This window comes from Onychostoma macrolepis, chromosome 05 (genome assembly GCF_012432095.1).
Source record: "Onychostoma macrolepis isolate SWU-2019 chromosome 05, ASM1243209v1, whole genome shotgun sequence".
NCBI lineage: Eukaryota > Metazoa > Chordata > Actinopteri > Cypriniformes > Cyprinidae > Onychostoma > Onychostoma macrolepis.
The window spans coordinates 41,432,123-41,458,325 of NC_081159.1; the positions used below are offsets into that span (position 1 = coordinate 41,432,123).

Consider the following 26,203-nt stretch of genomic DNA (forward strand, 5'->3'; position numbering starts at 1 on the left):
TGAGCAATTCCTAGTGTAAAGTTGATTTTGTTTGCTTTTGTCCAACATGATAATGTCGAAATATTCTGTTTTCAGGTGTGGACAACAAAGATTGTGTTGTGAAATTGAACATACCTAACTTTTATATGCATTTTTTCCCAAATATCTATTTAAAATCATCAGTTTTAGACCTGAAACATACTCTATGCAAGAATGTGAATACAAACACTTCTATCTGCGTTTGATTTGTATGGTGTTATGCACCAAAATCTGGCTGCACTGCAATGCATGCATGTGTTGCATTCTCAACATGAATGAATTGCACATTGTAAAAAATGTTTTCATTTGTTTTATCTACTTGGTGAGCAAATTGTCTCAAATAGGCATATTTGTACAGTACATCTTATTTTTAATATACTGTAGGTTTTCAGTGTTTCAGCCACTTCCAGTTATTTTAGCTGGACAAAAAACTGTGCATTCACAGGAAATTGCATATAGCATTTAAAAATAAGTTGGATAAAAGTATAAAACATAAGGAAACTGTATTGTCATTGACAGCGCAATGCATAAGCACATGTTAAAGCATGTTAAATGAAAATGTCCTCACACTCAGGCCAAACAGGATGTGGATATGTTTGTTTCTTCATCAGAACAGATTTGGAGTAGCATTACATCACTCGCTCACCAATGCATCCTCTGCAGTGAATGGGTGCCGTCAGAATGAGAGTCCAAACAGCTGATAAAAACATCACAATAATCCACAAGTAATCCACACCACTCCAGTCCATCAGTTAACGTCTTGTGAAGTGAAAAGCTGCAAATTTGTAAAAAAGAGTTTCATCATTAACATTTTTTAGCTTCAAATCATTGTTTCTAACTGAATCAGGAGACAAATATGCACAGATCGAGCACCATTTACAAGTGGAAACAGTCCAAAATATTTCTAAACAAATATGTTGGTGGATTTTGATGTGAGAGGAAAACAGGGGATGCACTTTTTCACTGGAGGAAGCATCATGGATTGTGGACATTTTGGCCAGAGGTAACGTTTGAAGTTAAAAATGCCTTGATGGATTTTTTCTTACAAACATGTAGCTTTTCACTTCTCAAGATGTTAATTGATGGACTGGAGTGGTGTGGATTATTTGTGGTTTATTGTGATGTTTTTATCATCTGTTTGGACTCTCATTCTGACGGCACCCATTCACTACAGAGGATCCATTGGTGAGCAAGTGATGAAATGATAAATTACACCAGATCTGTTCCGATGAACAAACAAACTCATCTACATCCTGGATGGCCTGATGGTGAGTACATTTTCAGCAAATGTTTATTTTTGGGTAAACAGCAGATCTGCATACTTGTAGTGCATTGACCAAGTATTCACGTCTACGTTTGTGTACTTGAGTAAAGTATGTTTCTGGTTTTAATTTATGACACTGTGTCCAAACCAGTTGCAACACCATAAAGGATGGAAGCTCTTTTATGTAAATCTGAGTTTCTGGAAAGCCCCACCCACAATGCAATCTCATTGGTCAAAATTCTGTATTTAAACATCGAGTATGTCCCAATTCACTGTAATTGTGTGGATTTTCATTTTCAGGAAGCTTAATGTGTTGCACCTGGTAAGGGAACAGTGTGAGGCTTTTTGCTGATAAACCAAGCAAACCATAGAAGATGATATTCAATTATAATTGGTCTTGAATGAAGGGATTTGCACGTGTTATCATGTCGTTTCCCAAGTGTCATATGTTTTTGTCTTTTTCTTGTAGCATCTTTTACTTTTTATCTAGCAAACACATTTCCTGAGCTCGGTTCAGCCAAAGGCACTGATGACAATGTCATTAGCTTTGTGTCTCTCGACAACTCAGAGATCCCATTCTCTGGGAGCGGATACGAGGATCCCACTGGCACCTTGACCGTGTCTAATGTCACATCTGAAGGATTTGATCTTGCGTGGGAGTCAAATAAACACATTGGCTATGATAGTTACACTGTAGAACTTAAAGATTTCTCAGGGAAATGGAAAGAGGAGGTTCATCTCCATGGGGAGGTGAACGACACTAAAATCCGTGGCCTAAAGGCTTCCACAGAGTACCAAGTAAGGCTTTATGGAATATCCAATAACCAAAGATCTTCACTACTAGAAGCAGTTGCAGTTACAGGTATAACTTTCTTTTGGGTTTCACGTCATCTGTTTAATTTAGCACCACTGCAACTTTAAGAAATGTAAAACTTTTTTTGTGAAACTCATAGGTTTAAGAATGGAGTGACACAAATTTTGCATGACATACAATATGCAACTGCTCCCATTTGTCATATGGTAGAGCACAAAGACGTGCATGATGATGCATTGAACTTTAATGCTGTTTTTACTAATGAGATATTTTATATCTTTTACTTTTTTTCCAGTATTTTATATTTTTGCTCAATTAATGTGAATATATTGTGAATATTTAGCATATCACCCAGTCCATTGCATATAGCTGCTCATTGGCTCAGACAAGGAGATCCACGATCCACAAGTTTTTGCAGTGGTTAAAATTATTAATCCTCATAACAAACTAAACTGTGGTAAAAAAAAAAAAAAAAATGCATGAAAGGCTGATGAGCACAGAATATTGTTTGTGACTTGTTAAAACTCTTAAAATCGACTTCATGCATGTCCTTTCCTCAAAACATCTTGAGGTCTGCATGGATTATCCATCAGCCTGAAGCATCCCATGTACTTCCACTCTAGTGGACTACTTGGAAACTTCAGCAATTAATGGCTCATGGTCATTAATGTCAGATGTTTTCAGATACATGCATGTAGATTGAAATAAGCGGTAACATCATTTGCATGTGAATTGAGTTATATTGCATGCAGTGTAACTCAAACCTCAGTTTACTTCGAGAAACTGAGTGGCGAATTCACTAAGAAATGTTTCATTAAATACTCACTTCACAGTGCTGTTGCTATGCGTTTCGAATATTCCTTAAAATCATATCACAGTGCATAAAATTTTATTGGTCCTGCTTTTTTTTTTTTTTTCTGTCTTTGAATTTTGGCGTGCAATATGACAAATGCCAGTGTTGTTTTAATATCAGTGAGATACTATTAGCCTAGTTTTTATTTTATATTTTAAATTAATTTTTTATTTTTGTTTATGTTTTCATTTTCATTTTCGTCAAAGTTATAGTAATTTGTTGTGTATGTTTGTCATTTTTATTAGTTATTCTTTTATTTCAAGTAACAGATTTTTTTATTTTTTTTAATGGTTTTAGTTTTGGTTTTAGTAATAACCAGACATGACAGACATGAGGAAATACACGTTAAAGTGGTGTTTAGTTAACTATGTGTAACTACAGTTAGAGTATGATTAACCATCATAATATTTAAAAACAATTATAAAATGTACTTTTGATATTTCAAAAGGAATTCATTTGCAGTTACTTACCATGCAAATCAGAAAACCACTTCCCAGGATAAACAGGAGATTAATGGTAGATTAAAATGTATATAGTCATAATTTAATTGTGCAGTTAGTTAATGATTATTTAACCTCTTGTTTTTACAGGTAAATCTCTGCTAATTTTGTCTTGTCTTTAATCTCTGACCTTAAACACACTGAATACTTTCCTCTATAGCACCAAAGTCTACCTCTCCTGATGTTGTTGCTTTGACCTTCAAAAGTGTTTCAACAACGCTACCAAGCCTCCATAAGGAGGTTCAGCCATCAGTCTCTACCTCCACTCTTTTAACAGAGGATTTTAAAGCTGAAGCCTCAGGTGATGAACTTGAGGGCCCGAATCAAGGGCCTCCGGGTGACCTAAACGTCACTGATGTGAGCAGGAATAGTTTGAGACTGACTTGGTCGGCTCCTGATGGAGCCTTCGATAGCTTCATTGTTGAGTTGAACTCAACATCAAATAAGTCCAAAGACAGTGTTATTGAAGTGTCTGCAGAAGCCAGGCAGGTCCATGTAGATGGACTGAACCCTGACACGCTTTATGAGATTACGTTGTATGGGATGAAGGAGGGCGAGAAATCCCAACCAGTCAATGTTCACATCAAGACAGGTACATGGACATGAGCTTCAGAAACACAGTCATCCGTCATCCGCCGTAACTCCAATATTCACAATAATATAAATGTCATTCTTTTATTCATTCATTCAAAGTCATTTTTAAAAAGTAAAATCTATCCCATCATCTTGGCAATTCTGCAGGCGTAAGACGGTTGGTGGAAAAATAGTGTTTTTACACCACAGTGTTTAATGCAAATCCAAGTCCTTTTGACGTCACAGTTCGGTTTATTTGGTTAGTCTAAATGACTTTTGGGCCCACGCCAAGAAACCACACCTAGTTTGCTTGAAAAATGGCTGTGGGCTTTGGTTTATGTGGACTACCATGACTATAATGAAAGCAGTCCAGTAGAACTGAAACGCTGTTCATTCTAGCTTGTCTGCTGTTGCACTTGCGAGTGTCATTTTGTGCATTTTAAATATTTAGTTGAACACTAGCTTTAAAAATTTTGGGGTCAGTAATATATATATAAATTTTTTAATGCTTTTATTCAACTGGGACACATTAAATAAGTGTTATTTTAGATATACTTTGATATACTGTTATAGTTATATATATTGATATATTCTTAAATTTTAGTTATTTTTTGTGTATATATATATATATATATATATATATATATATATATATGTATATGTATGTGTTTCAGTTTTGTTCAGTTTTTAGTTATTTTAGTTAATTTACTCAGTTATTTAGTGCTTCAACTTAAACTGAAAAAGTGATATGTTTTATAAAAATATTTTTAATGTTGTTATTTTTAAATAATGAAAATGGAATAATGAAATTTTTAAAATATTTTAAAATATTTTTATTTATTTATTTTTTTAAATACTGAAATGATAATTATTTTTAAAAATAATTGTTTTAGTTTTAGTTAAAGCTGCAGTCCGTAAGTTTTGCCTCTTTGTCGCCATCTATGTTTGAAAACCTGGAATTGCAGCTGCTTGTGGAATTATCTTGCTTGTGTGGGGTTGTACTCTGGCACAGCTCCAGCGTGGATGAATCTAATGTTTTGAGGAGTATATGTAGCTGTCAGTCACCGTATCGGTGTGGATATTTACTGTTCTACGCAATCACAGATTAGTCTACGTCTTGGAATATATGACACAAATAAGAATTTTCACCGGATATTGTCATCTGAACAAGTAAGTAACAAGTCAGTAATGTTTGTTCTGACCAACTGAGGGAAAAAGCATTACAATAAATCGCACTTCCAATGGTGATTTAATCTAAAGATCGATTAGCTCGTCACATCAAACCGTGCAAATTATTATTATTGTTATACTTTATTCTCAAATTAACAACATCAGCATTGCGTCACTATGAGTATAGTGTGTATTAGCTTGTAGATTTCAATTTCTGTACAGTCTAATCTAATTGTCATGCCATTCGAATTTCGTATTAAGAAATTCTTTTAACCCAAAAAGCTAACTATGCTCCCTTCGAACTGGTTTTCTTTCAAATACAAATCTTGTGTAAACGCAGGCTATCTGAGCACATTTAAAACTGGTATATAATTTCATTTCATTCACATGTGTTTCATAAAAACAAAATACTTTCTGGATTACAATCCGCCATCAAAATGATACATTTAATTATTCTAGCTGCTGTGAGAAAAGGCTGTAAACGATCCGTCACCTGCAGGATCCTCACATGCAGTAGCCTAGTAGCCGGGACAACTTCTTTATGTTTACAGACGTGGCGTAATGACACAGTGCCATGCTCAAATTTGCTGCGGAAACCTACCCGTACCACTCAAATTAGAAAACATTATTATAAGCTAAGCGTTGTGAATCGGGCTAAAGTAAGGCAATAGTTTTGAACACTGGCTGGCTATGCACTTGCTCAAATATTGATTTCGGATCATTTTTAACCAAAAAAAGTTACAGACTGCAGCTTTAACTATAATAACCCTAAAAAGGTTACAAAAGATTTCTATTTCAAATAAATTCTGTTCTTTTGATATTTAAATTCATCAAAGAATTCTGAAAATAAGTATCACGGTTTCCAAAAATGTTAAGCGTCCCAACTGTTTTCGACATTGATAATTATCAGAAATGTTTCTTGAGCAGCAAATCAGCATATTAGAATGATTTCTGAAGGATCATGTGACACTGAAGACTGGAGCAATGATGCTGAAAATTCAGCTTTGCATTACAGGAATAAATTACATTTTAAAATATATTACAATAGAAAACATTTATTTAAAATTATAATATTTCATAGTATTACTGCTTTTACTGTATTTTTGATCAAATAAATGCTTCCTTAATGAGCAGAAGAGACTCATTTTAAAAATCTTACCGACCCCAAATTTTTGAACTGTAGTGTATATTAATCATCAAATATTGTTTAAAATTCACTTTCTCCAATCAAACTCATATTTACTTAACATTTTAGTTATTACCCGAGATGTGATCTCAGTACCTCTAGTGCCGCAGAACACTTGCAGAATTGTTTCTGAACTTTTCATGAGAAGCCTCCCCTTGGGATTATAGCATGATACAATTAATATAATGTTTTATCTGATCATTCTGAATGATTATTTCTCAACATGAATGAACACCTTCTCTCTGTGCCTTGTCTTTATCCATATCATTTCATTCCATCTATTAACTGTTTTATCTGTCATTACGTTAAGCCAGTGGCTCAGCTCAGCTCATTTCATTATGCAAATGTAATTAATTTCAGTGACAATAACTCATGTCTGATTTCTTTGTCCGTCAGAGGAGCAGAGGCCGCAGATTGGCAGTCTGAGTGTGTCTGATGTATCTTGGGATAGCTTCAATGTGTCCTGGACCATTGAGGATGGCTCTGCCTTTGACAGTTTTGTGATTGAAGTGGCAAATTCAGCAGGTCCAGAAAAACAGAACCTTTCGGTATCTGGTGATGCACGTAGTTTATGGATGTCTGGGCTCAGTCCCGACACGTCCTATATAATTACATTATACGGAGTGCATCAGGGCTCGATCCTGGGGTCGATCTACACTCAAGCAGCTACAGGTACCCATGCTTACTTGGATATCCCTGCTGAAAAAGAGGTGCACTTTAGCCGACATTTACAACAGTGCTTATATATATATATATATATATATATATATATATATATATAATAAACACTTATTAACGGTGTCCCTATATTTAATTAATTATTATAAATATTATACTAATATTTCATATGATATATTAACTGAATATATTTCAGAATATATATGTTACAATTATTTGCATGGTACAAAATGTTAGAAATGGGTCTATACCTTATTAATATAATGCTTCAATATGAATAATATATTTTGTATTGTTTTACACTTTAAACTTAAATTTAAGATGCTTTTTATTTTATTAATTATTATATTATATGGATATTTTATTACTATAATACTTCATATGAATAATTTGACATAATATAAATGCATTGTTATATATATATATATATATACAGTGAGGAAAATAAGTATTTGAACACCCTGCTACTTTGCAAGTTCTCCCACTTAGAAATCATGGAGGGGTCTGAAATTGTCATCGTAGGTGCATGTCCACTGTGAGAGACATAATCTAAAAAAAAAAATCCAGAAATCACAATGTATGATTTTTTAAATATTTATTTGTATGATACAGCTGCAAATAAGTATTTGAACACCTGTCTATCAGCTAGAATTCTGACCCTCAAAGACCTGTTAGTCTGCCTTTAAAATGTCCACCTCCACTCCATTTATTATCCTAAATTAGATGCACCTGTTTGAGGTCGTTAGCTGCATAAAGACACCTGTCCACCCCATACAATCAGTAAGAATCCAACTACTAACATGGCCAAGACCAAAGAGCTGTCCAAAGACACTAGAGACAAAATTGTACACCTCCACAAGGCTGGAAAGGGCTACGGGAAATTGCCAAGCAGCTTGGTGAAAAAGGTCCACTGTTGGAGCAATCATTAGAAAATGGAAGAAGCTAAACATGACTGTCAATCTCCCTCGGACTGGGGCTCCATGCAAGATCTCACCTCGTGGGGTCTCAATGATCCTAAGAAAGGTGAGAAATCAGCCCAGAACTACACGGGAGGAGCTGGTCAATGACCTGAAAAGAGCTGGGACCACCGCTTCCAAGGTTACTGTTGGTAATACACTAAGACGTCATGGTTTGAAATCATGCATGGCACGGAAGGTTCCCCTGCTTAAACCAGCACATGTCCAGGCCCGACTTAAGTTTGCCAATGACCATTTGGATGATCCAGAGGAGTCATGGGAGAAAGTCATGTGGTCAGATGAGACCAAAATAGAACTTTTGGTCATAATTCCACTAAACGTGTTTGGAGGAAGAAGAATGATGAGTACCATCCCAAGAACACCATCCCTACTGTGAAGCATGGGGTGGTAGCATCATGCTTTGGGGGTGTTTTTCTGCACATGGGACAGGGCGACTGCACTGTATTAAGGAGAGGATGACCGGGGCCATGTATTGCAAGATTTTGGGAACAACCTCCTTCCCTCAGTTAGAGCATTGAAGATGGGTCGAGGCTGGGTCTTCCAACATGACAATGACCAAGCACACAGCCAGGATAACCAAGGAGTGGCTCTGTAAGAAGCATATCAAGGTTCTGGTGTGGCCTAGCCAGTCTCCAGACCTAAACCCAATAGAGAATCTTTGAGGGAGCTCAAACTCCGTGTTTCTCAGCGACAGGCCAGAAACCTGACTGATCTAGAGAAGATCTGTGTGGAGGAGGCCAAAATCCTCCTGCAGTGTGTGCAAACCTGGTGAAAAACTACAGGAAACGTTTGACCTCTGTAATTGCAAACAAAGGCTACTGTACCAAATATTAACATTGATTTTCTCAGGTGTTCAAATACTTATTTGCAGCTGTATCATACAAATAAATAGTTAAAAATCATACATTGTGATTTCTGGATTTTTTTTAGATTATGTCTCTCACAGTGGACATGCACCTACGATGACAATTTCAGACCCTCCATGATTTCTAAGTGGGAGAACTTGCAAAATAGCAGGGTGTTCAAATACTTATTTTCCTCACTGTATATGTGTATATATATATATATATATATATATATATGCTTTTAATTTGACACTTAGTAAAATAATTTATTATCGTAAATACATTAATATTTTATTAATATTATATTATCTTCAAGTATGTTTTTTTTTCTTTAATATATATATTTTTAAGCTTTGGCACACACTACAAGTGCACATTTAGTGCAATTAAGTGCACTTCTTTTTCACAAAGGATGGGACATTCATTATCTATCATGCCTTTTTTCTTTTTTCTTTCATCTTTTCTCTCTTTCCAACCTTTTTTTTCTAGTTGGGAGCTGTGGTGTCAAGCAGGTGCTTCTGTGCTTTAACGTTTCCTTTTAATTTTTCACGAAACCTAAACATCTTTGTTGCATGGGGCCGTTGAGAATGATGAACGAACACTTAATGGTGTCCATCATAATTTGTTGATTGTGAAATGACTTCTGTTAACAAAGCTAACTGATTGTCACCTCTACTGTTCCAGCCACTGTGTCGGTCTGTCCTCAAAGTTGATTGCGTTGGGGCACAGAATATGTTGTGTTTCCATTCATTTCCTTCCACTGAAATCAAAGCTTTGTATTGAACAGTAATCACTGTCCACCATTATCCTATCATCCATTTCATCCATCTGCCCAAATGCATGGCACCAGTACCCATCTCACACATTTACCGCATTGTGGTGAGTTTTGATGAGCTGCAGTGATTGCAACATATTTCATCCTCTTACATACAATTTCATTCACTTTATTGTGATCTCATCATCTACTTGCATCATTTCAAACAACTTTTGATTTAATATAGAAGCAATGTGCATTGAATAAGTAAGGTCCATTATGATTTTTGTTGATTTTCGAGGACTTTCTATATGTCAGGGCTTCCAAAACTTTTTTGTCAGTCAAACCTTTGACCTAAAATATTTTATAAAGGAAGTATATTTTATAAGTCAATAATTTAGCAACATTTTTGCATGTTCACGGGTCTCTGATTCTGGTTAATCATCATATGATATGCAAGTAAACCATTACATACAACATTTCTTTTTATTGAAAATATTTTTTGAATATTTTCAATGTTTTAATTAGATTTTTTTATTTTACAATTATTTCTTTTAATTGTACATTTTTAATTAATTTTAAAAACATGTAAAAAACTTTAAGTAAAAAACCTTTGTAAGAAAATAAAATTAAAAGATCATTCAAAATAAAGCACTAATCAGCTATTATTAGCTTTTTTTTAAAACATTTTCTTTTAATTTAGAAAAACTTTCAAAGAAATCATTTAAAAAAATTAAATTAGTTATTTATTGTTTTTTTAATCCTCTGTTGATAGCTAATCTTTAACATTATAACACTATAGATCTTTTTATTTATTTTTTGTTTTAATTATCAGTGCTTTAATATAATAAAAGTAACGATATGATTTAGCGAACAATATTAAACAATATTTTAATGAATTATAATAATATTTTTGATAAAATATCACACTACTTGAAATAATAGTTAATTAAATATGAACTAATAATTACATTTAATAATTCAATAATCAAATGATTAAAATAGTTAATTAAATATTCAGACATTCTGCTTTTTGGGCATCATCCAAGCATTAACTTATAAACTGCACTGAGCATAGGGCATTACTGTATGTTATTGTTTGGATTGGGAATAATGCAAGATTGGCATGGGAATAACGCAGAATAGAAGCCAATCTTGATGCATCTTTTGTGTGGATTGCTTCATATGCACTAACACAGTATTCTTGATAACCTGTTTTGACACTACAGTGAACAAAAACAACAAAACAACCTTAGAATTCATAACTAAAAAAATGCATTCTTTTGTTTTCCTATCCTTTTTTAATATTTGATCTGCTTTTATTTTCTGCCCAGCTTTCGTGTTTTCTTAGTGAGGCCTGTTTGATCTGCAGCGTGTAAGCAAAGCATCTATACAGTATACAGAAAATTAAGTGATTTCTGTGTTACTATACTGAGTATGTTTTTTAATATCCAACAAATGATCATTTTTTAATTGCCTTATTTATGTTTGAACGATATTTATTACAAAAGTTATCATCATGAAACCTAATTTACATACGAAAGCATGTTATGCTTGCATGCAAAAATAAATATGCGCTGTTTGCATGCTGCAGACGCGGGGAATGGAAAACAGACCTAATCCGGCAAGCACACTTGAGGTGCTTTATAAAACTTAATCCATAATACTAGTCAGTATTCATACCAGTTCTTACCGGAGAAAAGCAGATATTTCCTATAACTAATCTGTCATTAGTTTCTCAGTTAAACAGAAAGAGAACATGCAAATTATGCATATTGTATAGGAAGTGCAACCACGCTATTCCAATAACCGTTTCTCCCTTTAGATAGCGCTCCAGTGGTTGGCAATCTGTATGTTTCTAATATTACATCAGAGAGCTTCTCCATTTCATGGAATGACACGAGAGGAGATATTGAGAGGTTTATCCTGGAGATTATAGACTCTAGCTGGCAGCGGGAGCCAGTCGAATATAATCTTTCACAAAGCACGCAGTCGTATGAAATCACTGGGCTATGGCCGACTACTGACTATATAGCTTACCTCACTGGAGTCGTGAAGGGAAGGAGAACAGACTCCGTCAGTGCTGTCGCCTCCACAGGTAACTGCAATTCTCTCGTTTCCTTGCTGTTTTCCCCGGTTAGTTTATATTGGAAATGATAAATCAGGCCTTAAAGGAGTAGTTCAACCAAAAGGTCACACAAATCTGTATGTTTTTCCCTTCTTTGTATGTTGCAAATCTCTCTAAAATGGGTCCATGTAACTCAAGCACTGTAAAACTGTAAATCACTGAACTTTTACCTTTTGCTTGTGCACATTGAAATCTGGTGCCTCAAGATGTTGCATCAGGTTCGACTCGTACATGACAGTGACTAAATTAAGTCTATTACTCACGCAAAGATCCAGCTAGCTAACAGAGAATATTCTCATAACGTTCTGGCAAGGTTCTCTTCAAGTAATGTTAGTAGAATATTTATTCAAAGTTATCCGGTCTTTAATAATGTTCTCAAAATCATTCACATTTAAACTTTTTGCTTGGATTTTCATCTGTTTTTTTTTTTTTTGTGTTTTTTTAAATGTTACTTCTTGTTTTGGAACATTCAGAAAAATAACATTCCCATAATGTTTGCAAAATTGGAAAAATGAAATGTTCCCTTAATGTTCACAATACCAAGGAAAATGTTTTTAAAACATTTTGACATTTTTTTTAAAAACTGGACATTTAGAACATTCAGAGAACACAGAAATAATGTTTTCATACTCCATACTTCTTTTACTTAACTTAATGTTAAATTGTGAACACTGATATGTGGACATGGAGTATAGTGCACAAGTTGTATGCAGTAGTTTATAGTGCTTTTTGAAAACATTTAACAGTAACGTTCACATAATTTTTGCAAATTGATTAAATGGAATGTTCCCTTAACATTCGCAATACCAAGAAAAACGTTTAAACATTTAAAACACTGGATGCTTTGAATATTCAGAGAACATTCAGAAATAACGTTTTCATAACGTTCATTCAAAGTTATCCGGTTTTTAATAATGTTCTCAAAATATTAGCACAAAAACTTTATTTATACATTCATGTTTTTAAAAACCTTTTAGTGGGATGTTTTTAAATGTAACTTGTTTCAGAACGTTCAGAGAACATTCAAAAGTAACATTCTCATAATGCAAAATGAGAAAATGGAATGTTTGCATAACCAAGAAACATTTTTAAAACATTAAAAAAATTGACATTTTCATAACTTTTTGGGAACATTAGTAGAACATTCTTAGAATATATTTTTGTTAGGTGGGGAAAATAGTGCACAAGATGTATGCTCAACTTTCCCAGCTAAAAAAAATAAGTTCTCACAATGTTTTGTTAACATACCCATTATGAAAACATCCAGACTTTTTTTTAACATTCCATTTGATCATTTTGCAAACATTATGGGAACGTTGTCGTTGAATGTTCTCTGATTGTTCTGAAACAATTAACATTTAACAAATGTTGAATGAATGTCCAACTAAAATGTTTCATAAAAAATAAATAAATGAAAAATCCATGATGTAGACATATAGACATCCATGTTGTATAAATAATTTCGTTTTTATTTAATTTAATTGAGTACATTATTAAAGACCAGATCACTTTGAATGAACACTCTATTAATGTTACTGGAAGAATGTTTGTTTGAAAGAATCTGGAATAGCCAAAGTTCTGAACGTTCCCTGTTAGTTGGGCGACATGAGGTTGAGTGAGTGATTTTTGGGTGAACTATCCCTTTAACCAAGGCTGTCTGTCAGTTAGGCTCCAAGCTAGCATGGACAGAACGAAAGAAAAAGAGACACTAAATGAATCGTCATGGCTGGCTTTTTCCCCCCTGTAGCGGCCGAGCCTGACTTGTCTGGGCTAGTTGTTTCAAACATTACCTCAGACACAGTGTCGCTCTCCTGGCGGACGGGAGAGAAGGCGTTTGATAATTTTATAGTCGAGGTGAGAGAGTCTGCTTTGCCCACGCAGGCGACGGGGCGCACCTTGCCCGCAGGTGTTCGCTCCACGGTGCTGACCGGCCTCAGAGGAGACACACGCTATCAGATCAAGCTGTACGCCACCTTTGGTGGCACAAACACAGCTGCCCTGACAACTGTAGTAACCACAGGTACAGCAGCGCATGCTTTGAGTTCTCAGATCATCAATTCATAATGAGTTGTCCAAAAAGCAGCATGCTTGCCTGAGAAAAAAAAGGAGTATTTATGGTTGTTTGCAAGGTAATATCTGTGGCATGTTATTGATTCGCATAGGACTAGTGTAAATAGGATTGGATAGATTTGCTTCCCAACCATGTGTTTGCACAAGATTAGTCTGTTAGTCTTTTGAACAGTAACCAGTTTGCGTGTGTGTGTGTGTGTGTGTGTGTGTGTGTGTGTTTTAATATATGTTGATTTTATCATTTTCACTGGTTTACTAGTTACTTTAATACATTCTTTGTTTTCTAGTACTTCAACATTTATTTTGTTTTTATCTAATGTTTATATTTTATTTTAGCTAAGCTTCAATTAAGAAAAATCATTTTTAATAGTTATAGTTAACAACGTTGATTTTGACTAAATCTTGTCCATACTGCAAATTTATGAATATAAACTCAAAATAAAAATGGCTACTTTTATTTATTACTCCAATATGGCTTAGAAAAAAAAATATTTTTTTTACGATATATGTATATATGACTCCTGAGATGCTTTTCATAGACATTAATGCAAATAACCCAGAGTATTCCTACTGTATTAAACCTCCAGTTTTCACTTGTTTCAGCTGTCGTTAAGTTTCGTAACAATACTCAATACTCTTTTTCATTCATCCAGAGCCGAAGCCTAAATTGGGCCCCATTGTGGTGTCTGAAAGACGGCCGAATAGCTTGACGCTGTCCTGGAGCACACTCTCAGGTCACTTCGATGACTTTGCTGCTCGTGTCACTGACCGTGAGCAGCTGTATGATGTTGTAGAGCTCAGGCTGTCAGGCGCAGAGAGGAACGTTACCGTCTCGGGTCTTATGGACTCTACGGTATATGACATAGTGTTTTATGGTTTGTCTCGTGGCCGTCAAACTCCAGCAGTTTACTTCAATACCAGTACAGGTACTGTGCAAGTTTTTCATGCTTCTATCACAACAAATCAGAACTTTGACAGAACTAACAATTTTTGCATCCGGTTAGAACTAGTTGCAAGCGAATTTCTGAAATTTATTTTATATTTATTTATTTATTTAGCATACTAGCATGCATGTAATAATTTACATGGTTACTGTAATAACTCTAAAGGCCTTTTTACACCAAATGAGAATTTTCTTTTTGTGTGTGTGTGTGTGCTTGGTAAAAATATAAATGTGTGTATTAGTGCTGTCAAACGATTAATTGTGATCAATCGCATCCAAAATAAAAGTTTCTGTTTACATAATATATGTGTGTGTGTGTGTACTGTGTATATTTATTATGCATATATAAATACACACACATTCATGTATATATTTAAGAAAAAAAATTGCGTTTATATATTAAATATATTTATATATGATATAAATTATATGAATATAAATATATACATGTAAGTACATGTAAATATTTTCAAAATATATGCTGTTTGTGTGTGTATTTATATATACATAATAAATATACACAGTACACACACATATATTATGTAAACAAAAACTTTTATTTTGAATATATAATTTTTTTTTAATTTTACTTATTGGTTTGTGATCATTTGTCACATTGGTCTTGGTGTAAATAGACCTTTAAAAGCTCTTTTTTCCCTTGTGGTTTTGCGTTATATTCAGTGACCTGAGATTTTAGTTTCAGGTGCTTTCGTAGACGATAGATATCTTACAAATGGCTTGTGTTCAGATGCAGTTTCAGTTTGTATTTAACTTAACTTGCCCTGTTTAAGGAAAGGAACGTAGCATTTGCAGTGTGGAAACTCATTTTTGCATCAGTCTGAGCTCATGTTGTCTAATGACATTAACATTGCACCCACTGAATGCTCTATTATTTTACATGGAGAAACCAAGAATGGAAAGCTCATACAATCATAGCTTAATACTGACAAACTGATGAGCAACATTTGACAAATAGCAAGCTATTTTGACCTTGCAATCACTGCAGAATCAATTATACATCCTCACCCTGTATTGTCCCCTCCTATAACACTGCAACCACGGGACCCAAACGAATGCTGTACCACGTAACCCAGCCTCATTACCTAGAGTGGAAAAGCTCACAGTTTCGGATATTACCCCGTACGGATTTCGGGTGTCCTGGGTGGCAGATTCCTCTGAGGGCTTCGGGCATTTTCAGGTAAAGGTGCTGGACTCTGGCCAGCTGCTGGAGCCGCAAGAGTTCGTAGTGCCGGGGAACCAGACCGTACTGGATGTTTTGGGCCTGATCACTGGCATTGGCTATGAGGTCAGTGTGACCGGGGTGTCAGGGAATGGGTTACAGTCTCGTCCAATCACCACAGTGGCTGTTACAGGTACCGCTCTCTGCTTTTCAACTGCACATCACTCCTTCACATTAAACGTTTCACTGCCCAAGCTTGATAGTTTTTATTTTTTGTTGAATAGCAAAATGTTTTAATATGTAACAACTATTTTACAGCTATTGCAATTTTTTCAGGGGTTGTATGCACAAGACATGTTCAAGAGTGTGATAGTTTCTCTCTAGACACACACAACGCCATGACAAAAACCTGACAAATTGTACAGTTTCTACAGTAAACACTCAATATGCTCAAGATACTTTTCTTCCCCAAGCTACTCGAGTCTGCTACTAAAATCACAATTTTATTCGCTGCAAATTAAATCTTTTAAATGTTGTTGTTTAAACAGTACTGATGGAAACAGTGACATTTTGTGGTCCGTTGATGTTTCCTTAGTCATTTTTCAGAAGTTTATATTTGGACACAAATTTTACTGTTGTCAGTGTCTTTTCTGCACAACAATCAACATTCACTGTCTGCACAAATGATCTTTAATCTTTTTTTTTTCGAATGGTTTTCCAGAAAAATCAGTGTCAAAAATCAGGAATCAATATGCATCTTTAAAAGAGAGAGAGAGAGAGAGAGAGAGAGAGAGATACTTCTTAATGCATTTTTTTTTTTTTTTTTAAATTGTGAATATTAATTCTTGTGTAGAGAAAACGCAGATTTTTCTGGAAAACCATTACATTTTTTTAAAAAAAGACAAAAAGTAGTAGGCTTATCTTTTGTGCAGTGAATGTTAATACTTAAAAAAAAAAAAAAAAGTCTTAAAGTGCCCCTATTGTGGGTAATGAAAGGTTCATATTTTGGTTTTGGGAGTCCCCAACAACAGGTTGACATGCATGCAAGGTCAAAAAACACTTTCATTGTCTTACAATATGCATTTATTTTTTACCTTACTTGCTCCCAAAACGAGCAAGCGATTAATTTTTCCAAACTCCTCCTTTGCGTGACGCTAATCTGCGGTGATTGGTCCAGTTGGTCTCATTTTAATGTCATCATGCCTGTTATGCCTTATAAAGCAGCATTTGTGAGTGCAGTGTTGTTTTGTGTACAGCTTTACCGGGAAACCGCTATTTTTAACGCTCCAAAAGCAGCACCTAGTGGCAAAGAATGAATTTGCATTTTAATTCTGACCAATGCGAAAAGACCAACAAGTGGGCGGGCAATGTGCTAATGTTTCATGTTGAAGTCAACATGAAATGGCTTAGGATTCGTTTTAAAAACGACTCGTTTCAATGATTCAGAGTCGACTCTTTCTTTTGAGAGACAATAACTTTATACACGGTGCACTTTCACATTTAAAACTTTGCAGGATGTTTTCATTCACTTAGAGCTGTGTTACACACTGCATGAAAGCTCATTTTCAAAAATACATAATAGGGGCACTTTAATACATTATGCAGTGTTGCTTCTCAACTACATTTATGTGGTTTCAAGGCTGCATAGTGATTTCAATATATATAGAGAGAGAGAGATTTTTTTTTTTTTCCAAAATTTTGATTGCAGCATAAATACATTTACATGTGTTGCTTCAGCTGCGGATTCCTTTGCAGTTTACAAACTGATCTAGAAAGGCACAAAACTAAATACTAATCAGAAGATAACAATAAAAAGCGCAGATGAACATGTCCTGTGTTTACGCGTTCTTTTAGATGTTACAGTCTGCTGATTGATATAAGCTTTGGTTGGGAAACTCCTACACAACTCAACTCTACCTCCTCAACACTGTCCTTTGTTGATTCGCCAGGTCTCCTCCATCAATAAAGCATTTTGCTTTGTTTCTAGTGCTGCTCATAAGAACAGTACATGCTTTACTGGTCCCATTGCCTCAAAAATATGAGCATTCACATCTGTGATGCCATATTTGAACTGTGTTTTCTACTGAATAGCTGGCAAAACTGTATATAACAAAAAATATGTTCTAAGAACGTTGTGCTAATGTTCCCATTAAGTTATGAAAACGTTATTTCTGAATGTTCTCAGAACAATCAAACTGTTTACTTATTTCTTATTTTTATTTAATTTTTTATTAAATTTTTTACTTGGTTTTTTGTATGTTAGAGCAAACATTAAGGGAATGTTACATTTTGTTACAAAATGTTACTTTTGAATTTTCTCTGAACCATCTGAAACAAGTAGCAAGCAGTAACATTTAAAAACATCAGACAAGCATTCAACAAAATGTTTTAGATACCTTGAAATGAAGATTCTGTTAACATTCTGTAAAATGTATTAATTTAAATTATAAAAATATTATTATAGTGTTGTATATATATATATATATATATATATATATATAATTTTTATATATAACAAAATAATATAAACTAACAGTTTGTATTTAATTTATTTGTATTTTTCTATTTTGTTTTGCATAAATTAATATAATAAAATGTTTTTATTTTGTTTTATATATATATATATATATATATATATATATATATATATATATATATATATATATATATATACAGGTGCTGGTCATATAATTAGAATATCATCAAAAGTTGATTTATTTCACTAATTCCATTCAAAAAGTGAACTACACACAGACTGATATATTTCAAATGTTTATTTCTTTTAATTTTGATGATTATAACTGACAACTAAGGAAAATCCCGAATTCAGTATCTCAGAAAATTAGAATATTACTCAAGACCAATACAAAGAAAGGATTTTTAGAAATCTTGGCCAACTGAAAAGTATGAAAATGAAAAGTATGAGCATGTACAACACTCAATACTCAGTCGGGGCTCCTTTTGCCTGAATTACTGCAGCAATGCGGCGTGGCATGGAGTCGATCAGTCTGTGGCACTGCTCAGGTGTTATGAGAGCCCAGGCTGCTCTGATAGTGGCCTTCAGCTCTTCTGCATTGTTGGGTCTGGCATATCGCATCTTCCTCTTCACAATACCCCACAGATTCTCTATGGGGTTAAGGTCAGGCGAGTTTGCTGGCCAATTAAGAACAGGGATACCATGGTCCTTAAACCAGATACTGGTTGCTTTGGCACTGTGTGCAGGTGCCAAGTCCTGCTGGAAAATGAAATCTGCATCTCCATAAAGTTGGTCAGCAGCAGGAAGCATGAAGTGCTCTAAAACTTCCTGGTATACGGTTGCGTTGACCTTGGACCTCAGAAAACACAGTGGACCAACACCAGCAGATGACATGGCACCCCAAACCATCACTGACTGTGGAAACTTTACACTGGACCTCAAGTAACGTGGATTCTGTGCCTCTCCAGTCTTCCTCCAGACTCTGGGACCCTGATTTCCAAATGAAATGCAAAATTTACTTTCATCTGAAAAGAGGACTTTGGAGCACTGAGCAACAGTCCAGTTCTTGTTCTCCACAGCTCAGGTAAGAAGCTTCTGACATTGTCTCTGGTTCAGAAGTGGCTTGGTAGCCCTCTTCCTGAAGACGTCTGAGCGTGGTGACTCTTGATGCACTGACTCCAGCTTCAGTTCACTCCTTGTGAAGCTCTCCCAAGTGTTTGAATCAGCTTTGCTTGACTGTATTCTCAAGCTTCTCAATCCCTGTTGCTTGTGCACCTTTTCCTACCCAAATTCTTCCTTCCAGTCAACTTTGCATTTAATATGCTTTGATACAGCACTCTGTAAACAGCCACACCTTTCAGTAATGACCCTCTGTGACTTACCCTCTTTGTGGAGGGCGTCAATGTTCATCTTCTGGATCATTGCCAAGTCAGCAGTCTTCCCCATTATTGTGGTTTCAAAGAACAAGAGATACCCAGAATTTATACTGTAGGGATGGTCATTTATTCAAACTCAAATGTAAATATTCTAATATTTTGAGATACTGATTTTTGACTGTCATGAGCTGTAAGCTCTAATCATCAAAATTAAAAGAAATAAACATTTGAAATATATCAGTCTGTGTGTAATGAATGAATATAATATACAAGTTTCACTTTTTGAATGGAATTAGTGAAATAAATCAACTTTTTGATGATATTCTAATTATATGATCAGCACCTGTATATATACACAGTATATATATTTATAAATATTAGTGCTGTCAAATGATTAATTGCAATTAATCGTTTGACAGCACTAAAAATATAAATATATACTGTATATATTTAACAAATAGTATAATATATAACATCAGTAATTTATGTACATTCAAATGATACATTACTTTTGAATGTTCTCTGAATCATCTGAAACAATTTGGTGCCAACATTTCAATAACAGATAGTTTGAAATGAACGTTCTTTGAATGTTTCTGAAAGAACATTGCCAGAACCTTCCCTGTTAGCTGGGAAAGTTTTTCACCAGCAGTCCATATGGAAACACAGTCTTATATGAGGCCATAAACCACAGTCTTGCATGAAATCACTGTAAACTGGGAAAGACAGTCTTATGTAAGCGGCATGCATGATTTGCAATGCCATTTACAATAGTAACTGGCGTCAAAAGTCATAAAGGGACGCGTGTACGTTGCTGCTATGTGTCCATGGTTTAACTAACACGGGTAGTTGTACTCACTTGATGCATGTGGAATGCGTGGAGACCGGCAGGCACACTCGAGTCTTTTGTTAAAACAAGAAAAAGACACATGTCCTTTACTTGTCAATCAGAGGCAGAACCAGAGATCGAGCACCTTTTCGTGTCGGACGTCACCCCTGAGAGTTTCCGGCTGGCCTGGACGGCAGAAGACGACGTCTTTGATCGATTCGTGCTCAAAGTTAGAGATTCGAGAAAGCTCTCCCACCCTCGAGAGTTCGTTGTGCCGGGCCATGAAAGAACCAAAGTTCTAACGCAGCTTTTGGGGGGAACTGAGTATGAAATTGAGCTTTACGGTGTCACGCTGGAACATCGCTCCCAACCCGTTACTGCTGTTGCCAGAACAGGTATTGCACTTGTCAAGCTCGCTCATTTCTGGACTCGAGGGGCTTTCTTGGCTGCAATGTGATGGAAGTGCGATCTTTAACAACTGAGTAACACTCTTCATCCTAAACAGGTACTGATCTGTGATGCACCGTGATTTGAAATGTATCTTTCATGATATATTTCAATCCAGGGTTAAAGTCAACAGCAAATACTGTTCGCAAGCCATTTTACTTGATGCATTTCAACAAGATAATAAGCAAGAAAAGGACTGCTTGGTGCATGATCTTATCCGTTTGATAAAAAGTGGGTTTTTAGACACTATTAACAGACAAAAGTTCATCAAGTAAGATGTTGACTTTAACCTTGCATGCTCTCACGAAGGAACGTTGTGTCTGTTCATGCATCCAGAGGAAAGTGTCCCGATGTTCATTTCACTACTAAACCATCAAGTCTCATCATTGTGGGGAAACGTGATGTTCATTTGTCCGCATGCACTGAGAACTAATGTCTGTGTGTCGGTTTATGGTCAAAATAACCTGCCTTCTTTTTGTCATTGTCTCGCTCCAGGTTAAATCTGTGGAATGCAATTGAATGATTTTGGCATGACTGATCATGTTAAAAATGGAAGCGTTTGCGGATGGTTCTTGCACTATTATGACTAATGGATCTTTCTTTTAGGCCTTTTTTCATTGCACCAGGGAAAGGCCCGCTTCTCCTGCAGTTCAGTGGTCTTTCTTTGTCCATTTTCCAGTGGCTGTTTGAATTAACTTCATAACCTAATGGCCATAAGGACCCTGGGTGCATCATTTTCCCAATTGTTTCAATGATTTTCTTTCTGTTGCTAAATATGTATCTGCATTGCTGTCTGGCAGGCCTTGGAGCTCTACGGGACCTTCATTTCTCTGATATCACGTACACAGCAGCTGTGGTTTCCTGGACTGTACCGCGACCCCAGCCAGACTCCTACAGAATCACTTACGTCCCAGTCCAAGGAGGCGAGTGCCGGTCCTCTTAAACCCTGAAGAATGCTTGAAAACATTGCAAACAACAGAGATAGTGTTGTAAATAAAGACTAAAAAACAGTTGATTAAAAGGCATTGAGCAACTTTTGAGACATTTGCTTTGATGAAATTCATGCATTAAGTCTTGCTTCTCCTGTGTTTTAACAGGTACTCCTGTGATCCTGACGGTGGACGGGTCACAGTCTCAGGTTTCCCTGACGAATCTGATTCCCGGAGAGACGTATCAGATGTCGCTCGTTGCAGTGAAAGGTTTGGAGGAGAGCGAACCAGTGTCCGACACTTTTACAACAGGTTGGTTTAGTAACTTAACCGGTTAGTGGTGTTTTCTAGGATAAGCATCACTATCAGTATTGCTTAAACTGAAACCCTACTTAAAAAGTTAAAAAATAAAAAACCCTAAACCTAAATATGTATTATATAATATAAAATGATATATAATGTAACAAATCAATATTTAATGTACTTTCAAATGTGAAGACATGAAAATATATAAAATGTATTAAAATAAATATTATATTATTGTATAAATATATAGTCATTATGTGATATATAACAAAATAATGTAAAATAATAGTTTTTATTAATTTTATTTGATTTAATATGCTATATTTGTTTGTTTTACATAATTAGTTTTAGGTAACAAAGTATGAATTATATAAATGTTATTTTATTGTATAAATATATTAAAATCATAACGAAATAATGTTATTTTATTATGTGTGTGTGCATTCAAATGTAAAGACGTGAAAATATGTAAAATGCATAATATAAATTATATTTAATTATATTATTGTATAAATATACATTAAATTTATTTTATATATAACAAAATTACACCATAACAAATCATTTTTATTTTATTTATGTTTACAAATTAATAACATAATATCAAGGTTTTATTTTATTTTATAAATAACAAATAATATATATATATATATATATATATATATATATATATATATATATATATATATATATATATAACAGAAATGTATTCAAGTACATAAAATTATATATACAGCATAATTTATTTTATGTATTGTATAGTTTATTTATACTTTACGTAAAATATAGTTTATACAAATAATACTGTAACACAGCAACGTTTTTGTTTTTTAATGTATTATTTTATTATTTACCTCCAGCCCTGGATACGCCACGCAGCCTGACTGCTGTCAATGTCACTGACACAAAGGCGCTGTTGCTGTGGCAACCTGCCGTGGCGACCGTGGATGGATATGTGATCACATACAGCGCAGACACTGGTGAGGAAACTCCTCTGTTGCTCTATTTTGGGTTTATTTATTCACGTTTGACTTGTCTGTGTTGTCTCTGCAGAGCAGAAATAGTTTTAGATATCTCAGTATCGCGTGTCACGCTGCAGGACACTGCTATCACTGCCTGACGTGTCAACAACCCAAAATAAACCCACAACTGTTGTTCAGTTGTTATTTTTTTATCTCTTTTAGTTTTATAGAATGATTTCTGATTCTTGTGTTTTCTGCACAGTGCCACCGATATCAGAGCAGGTTTCTGGAAACACGGTGGAGTTTGAGATGAGCTCACTGGTTCCAGGAACTCAATACACTGTCAATGTTTACGCCATCAGAAACCGAGAGAAAAGCGCTCCAGCAACCACAGACTTCACCACAGGTGAGAGGAGCTTCAGCCATTACTGCTGCTCCAGCGCCTCCTACAGGCCGCATCAAATACAGCAGCACACCTTTACTGAGCACTTTATATGTGGGAGACTCGTGAAACGGAGAGGATTTGGATACAAAATTATAGTGGAAATATCTTATACATGTGCTGTTTTTTTTTTTTTTTTTTTGTATATGTTTTTATGCAAAACACACCTTTACTATATCAACATTAATATTAACATAAAATATTTTCAAGATTTTTAAGAGATGTCGTCTTTTTTTTTTGTATCCTAATTAAAAATGACAACCATTTAATGTATCACAATTTTTAAAAATAAATAATGTTAATAATAATAATAATAGTAGCAATAATAATGTTTTATTAAAAGCAGGTTTAATACAGCTACTGTTTTGTTTTTTAAGTAATTTATTTACTTAATTATAATTTTATCTTGCGTGTCCTGATCAAAAATGGCAACCATTTAACGTATCATAAAAATTAAATGATAATAATAAAAATTTAATATGAAAAGCAGCATTAACACCGCTTTTGTTTTGTTTTTAAGAAATTTCTCATGTGTCCTGTTTGAAGATTATTAATAATAGTAATACTATTAAAAATATTATAGATAGATAATTATAAAAAAATTATAATTCATAATAATATTTTTTGTTAAAAGTTAACATGGTGTATGTTTTGCCTAAGCATCTGATAATCAATACAAAAACAAAACAAATCTGTTCCACATATCACTACCTGGATAATATAATTAAAAAAATGCTGACCAATGCATTATAGCACTTTGTTTTGTCAAAAGAGCAATTTTGCACATAAATATAATACAAATATATATTTTCTTTCATAATGCATCAGTGAGAGATACTTTTGTTACTTAAAAAAAACCCCCCATAAATATCCTTTTTTTCCCTTCACTACAAACGCTGTCATTCCCCTGATTCTCAAAATAATGTACTCTCTTTCTCTCAACTAATGCTGAATTTATGAAACTTTAATGATCGATTCTGAAGAATAAATGCGTTTTTAATTTATTTAAGTCATTTTACTGTCTGAATAACTGTGGCTGTGATCTGATTTCTCTGCTGTTATGTAGATGTGGACGCTCTGCGTGATCTGGTTGCCAGTAATATTCAGACAGACAGCGCGGTTCTCACCTGGACGCCGCCACGGGCCGCCATCACCGGATATATCCTGACCTTTCAAGCGTCTGACGGCGATGTCAGGGTCAGACATTTCTCACATACTACTAACCTTCAGATGTTTCTAGTTACCCACTTCTGCTATTGGACGCGGTAAGCTTGTGGTATAAGAATATAGGCCATATAAAAGGATTGTTCAACCAAAAATCAACTCGTGTTTGTTTACAAACCTGTGTGACTTTTTTTGTTTTTGAAACTATACTGTATACAATTCATGCAGATCTAAATTGTGTTAGTCATCATACATAACTAATATAACCAATATACATTAGTAATTTATAAGGCTCAAAGCACAATTTGAACATCTGGAGAGTTTAGTTAATTTTGCAAATTCTAGAATTATATTTTTGGATATGATTGTACAACAACAATAATCATCATCATTATCATAATAATTATAATAATAATATGTTTAATTTGTAATGCAGCTAGTAGCTTATAAGTGATCAAAATAATACATTAAGTATAAACATTTATTAAAAAGATTTTTTACTGATATTCAGATCATAACTGCTGTATGTTCACACAGGAGCTGAATCTAGAGCCGTCTGCGACCTCACACAGTCTGTCTGATCTGAGTAGCAGCACTGAATACACAGTCAGACTGCAGGCCGTCGCTGAGGACAAGAGGAGCACACAGATCAGCACCGTCTTCACCACAGGTCACACACTGCTGCTTTACTTACAGCTCAAAGCTTTGTTCGAATCACAGTGAAAGTGAAAGTGACGTGACATACAACCAAGTATGGTGACCCATACTCAGAATTCATGCTCTGCATTTAACCCAACCAAAGTGCGCACACACAGCAGTGAACACACACACACACACACCCAGAGCAGTGCGGCGCCCGGGGAGCAGTTGGGGGGTTCGGTGGTATCAAGGGTGTAGAGAGCGCTGTACTTTCACTCCCCCCACCTACAATTGCTGCCAGACCTGAGACTCGAATTCGCAACCTTTGGATTACGAGTCCGACTCTCTAACCATTAGTCCACGACTTCCCCTATAAGTCACCATGAAATCAAAATTGACCATTCTTACTGCTATATTCCTTTTAAAAATAAAAACAATAGTTTCCAAGGCAATGTTTCTCATTTTTGCTCAGTTTAAGTTGAACTATTAAAGTAACTAAAACTAAATGAACTAAAAATGAAAACTAGAGGTTAATAAAACTATTTAGACGTTAAAAAAAAAAAAAAAACTGATAAAAATGACAGAAACTCTTAACAAAATTGTAAAAACTTTAAAATTGAAATGAACAGAAAATATAATAAAATCTAAATCAAAACAGTAGCAAAACCTATATACTATAA

At 34.8% G+C, this 26,203-nt stretch overlaps 1 protein-coding gene across 5 annotated transcripts in view; it reads left to right on the plus strand.

The window, feature by feature from the left end:
* Window positions 1-26,203, plus strand: part of tnca (tenascin Ca) — a 63,796-nt gene that overhangs the window by 33,347 nt on the left and 4,246 nt on the right. For 2 of the 5 annotated variants that reach the window (XM_058775877.1, XM_058775878.1), the window contains 14 exons: window positions 1,752-2,144; window positions 3,610-4,041; window positions 6,775-7,050; window positions 11,458-11,730; window positions 13,508-13,780; window positions 14,484-14,756; window positions 15,868-16,146; window positions 20,757-21,029; window positions 21,882-22,004; window positions 22,179-22,322; window positions 23,177-23,296; window positions 23,541-23,684; window positions 24,787-24,917; window positions 25,422-25,554. In XM_058775877.1, coding sequence (XP_058631860.1) covers window positions 1,752-2,144; window positions 3,610-4,041; window positions 6,775-7,050; window positions 11,458-11,730; window positions 13,508-13,780; window positions 14,484-14,756; window positions 15,868-16,146; window positions 20,757-21,029; window positions 21,882-22,004; window positions 22,179-22,322; window positions 23,177-23,296; window positions 23,541-23,684; window positions 24,787-24,917; window positions 25,422-25,554 — 3,267 coding nt within the window. The remainder of the gene's footprint in view (window positions 1-1,751; window positions 2,145-3,609; window positions 4,042-6,774; window positions 7,051-11,457; window positions 11,731-13,507; window positions 13,781-14,483; window positions 14,757-15,867; window positions 16,147-20,756; window positions 21,030-21,881; window positions 22,005-22,178; window positions 22,323-23,176; window positions 23,297-23,540; window positions 23,685-24,786; window positions 24,918-25,421; window positions 25,555-26,203) is intronic. The other 3 variants (XM_058775880.1, XM_058775881.1, XM_058775882.1) reach the window with 3 other exon arrangements.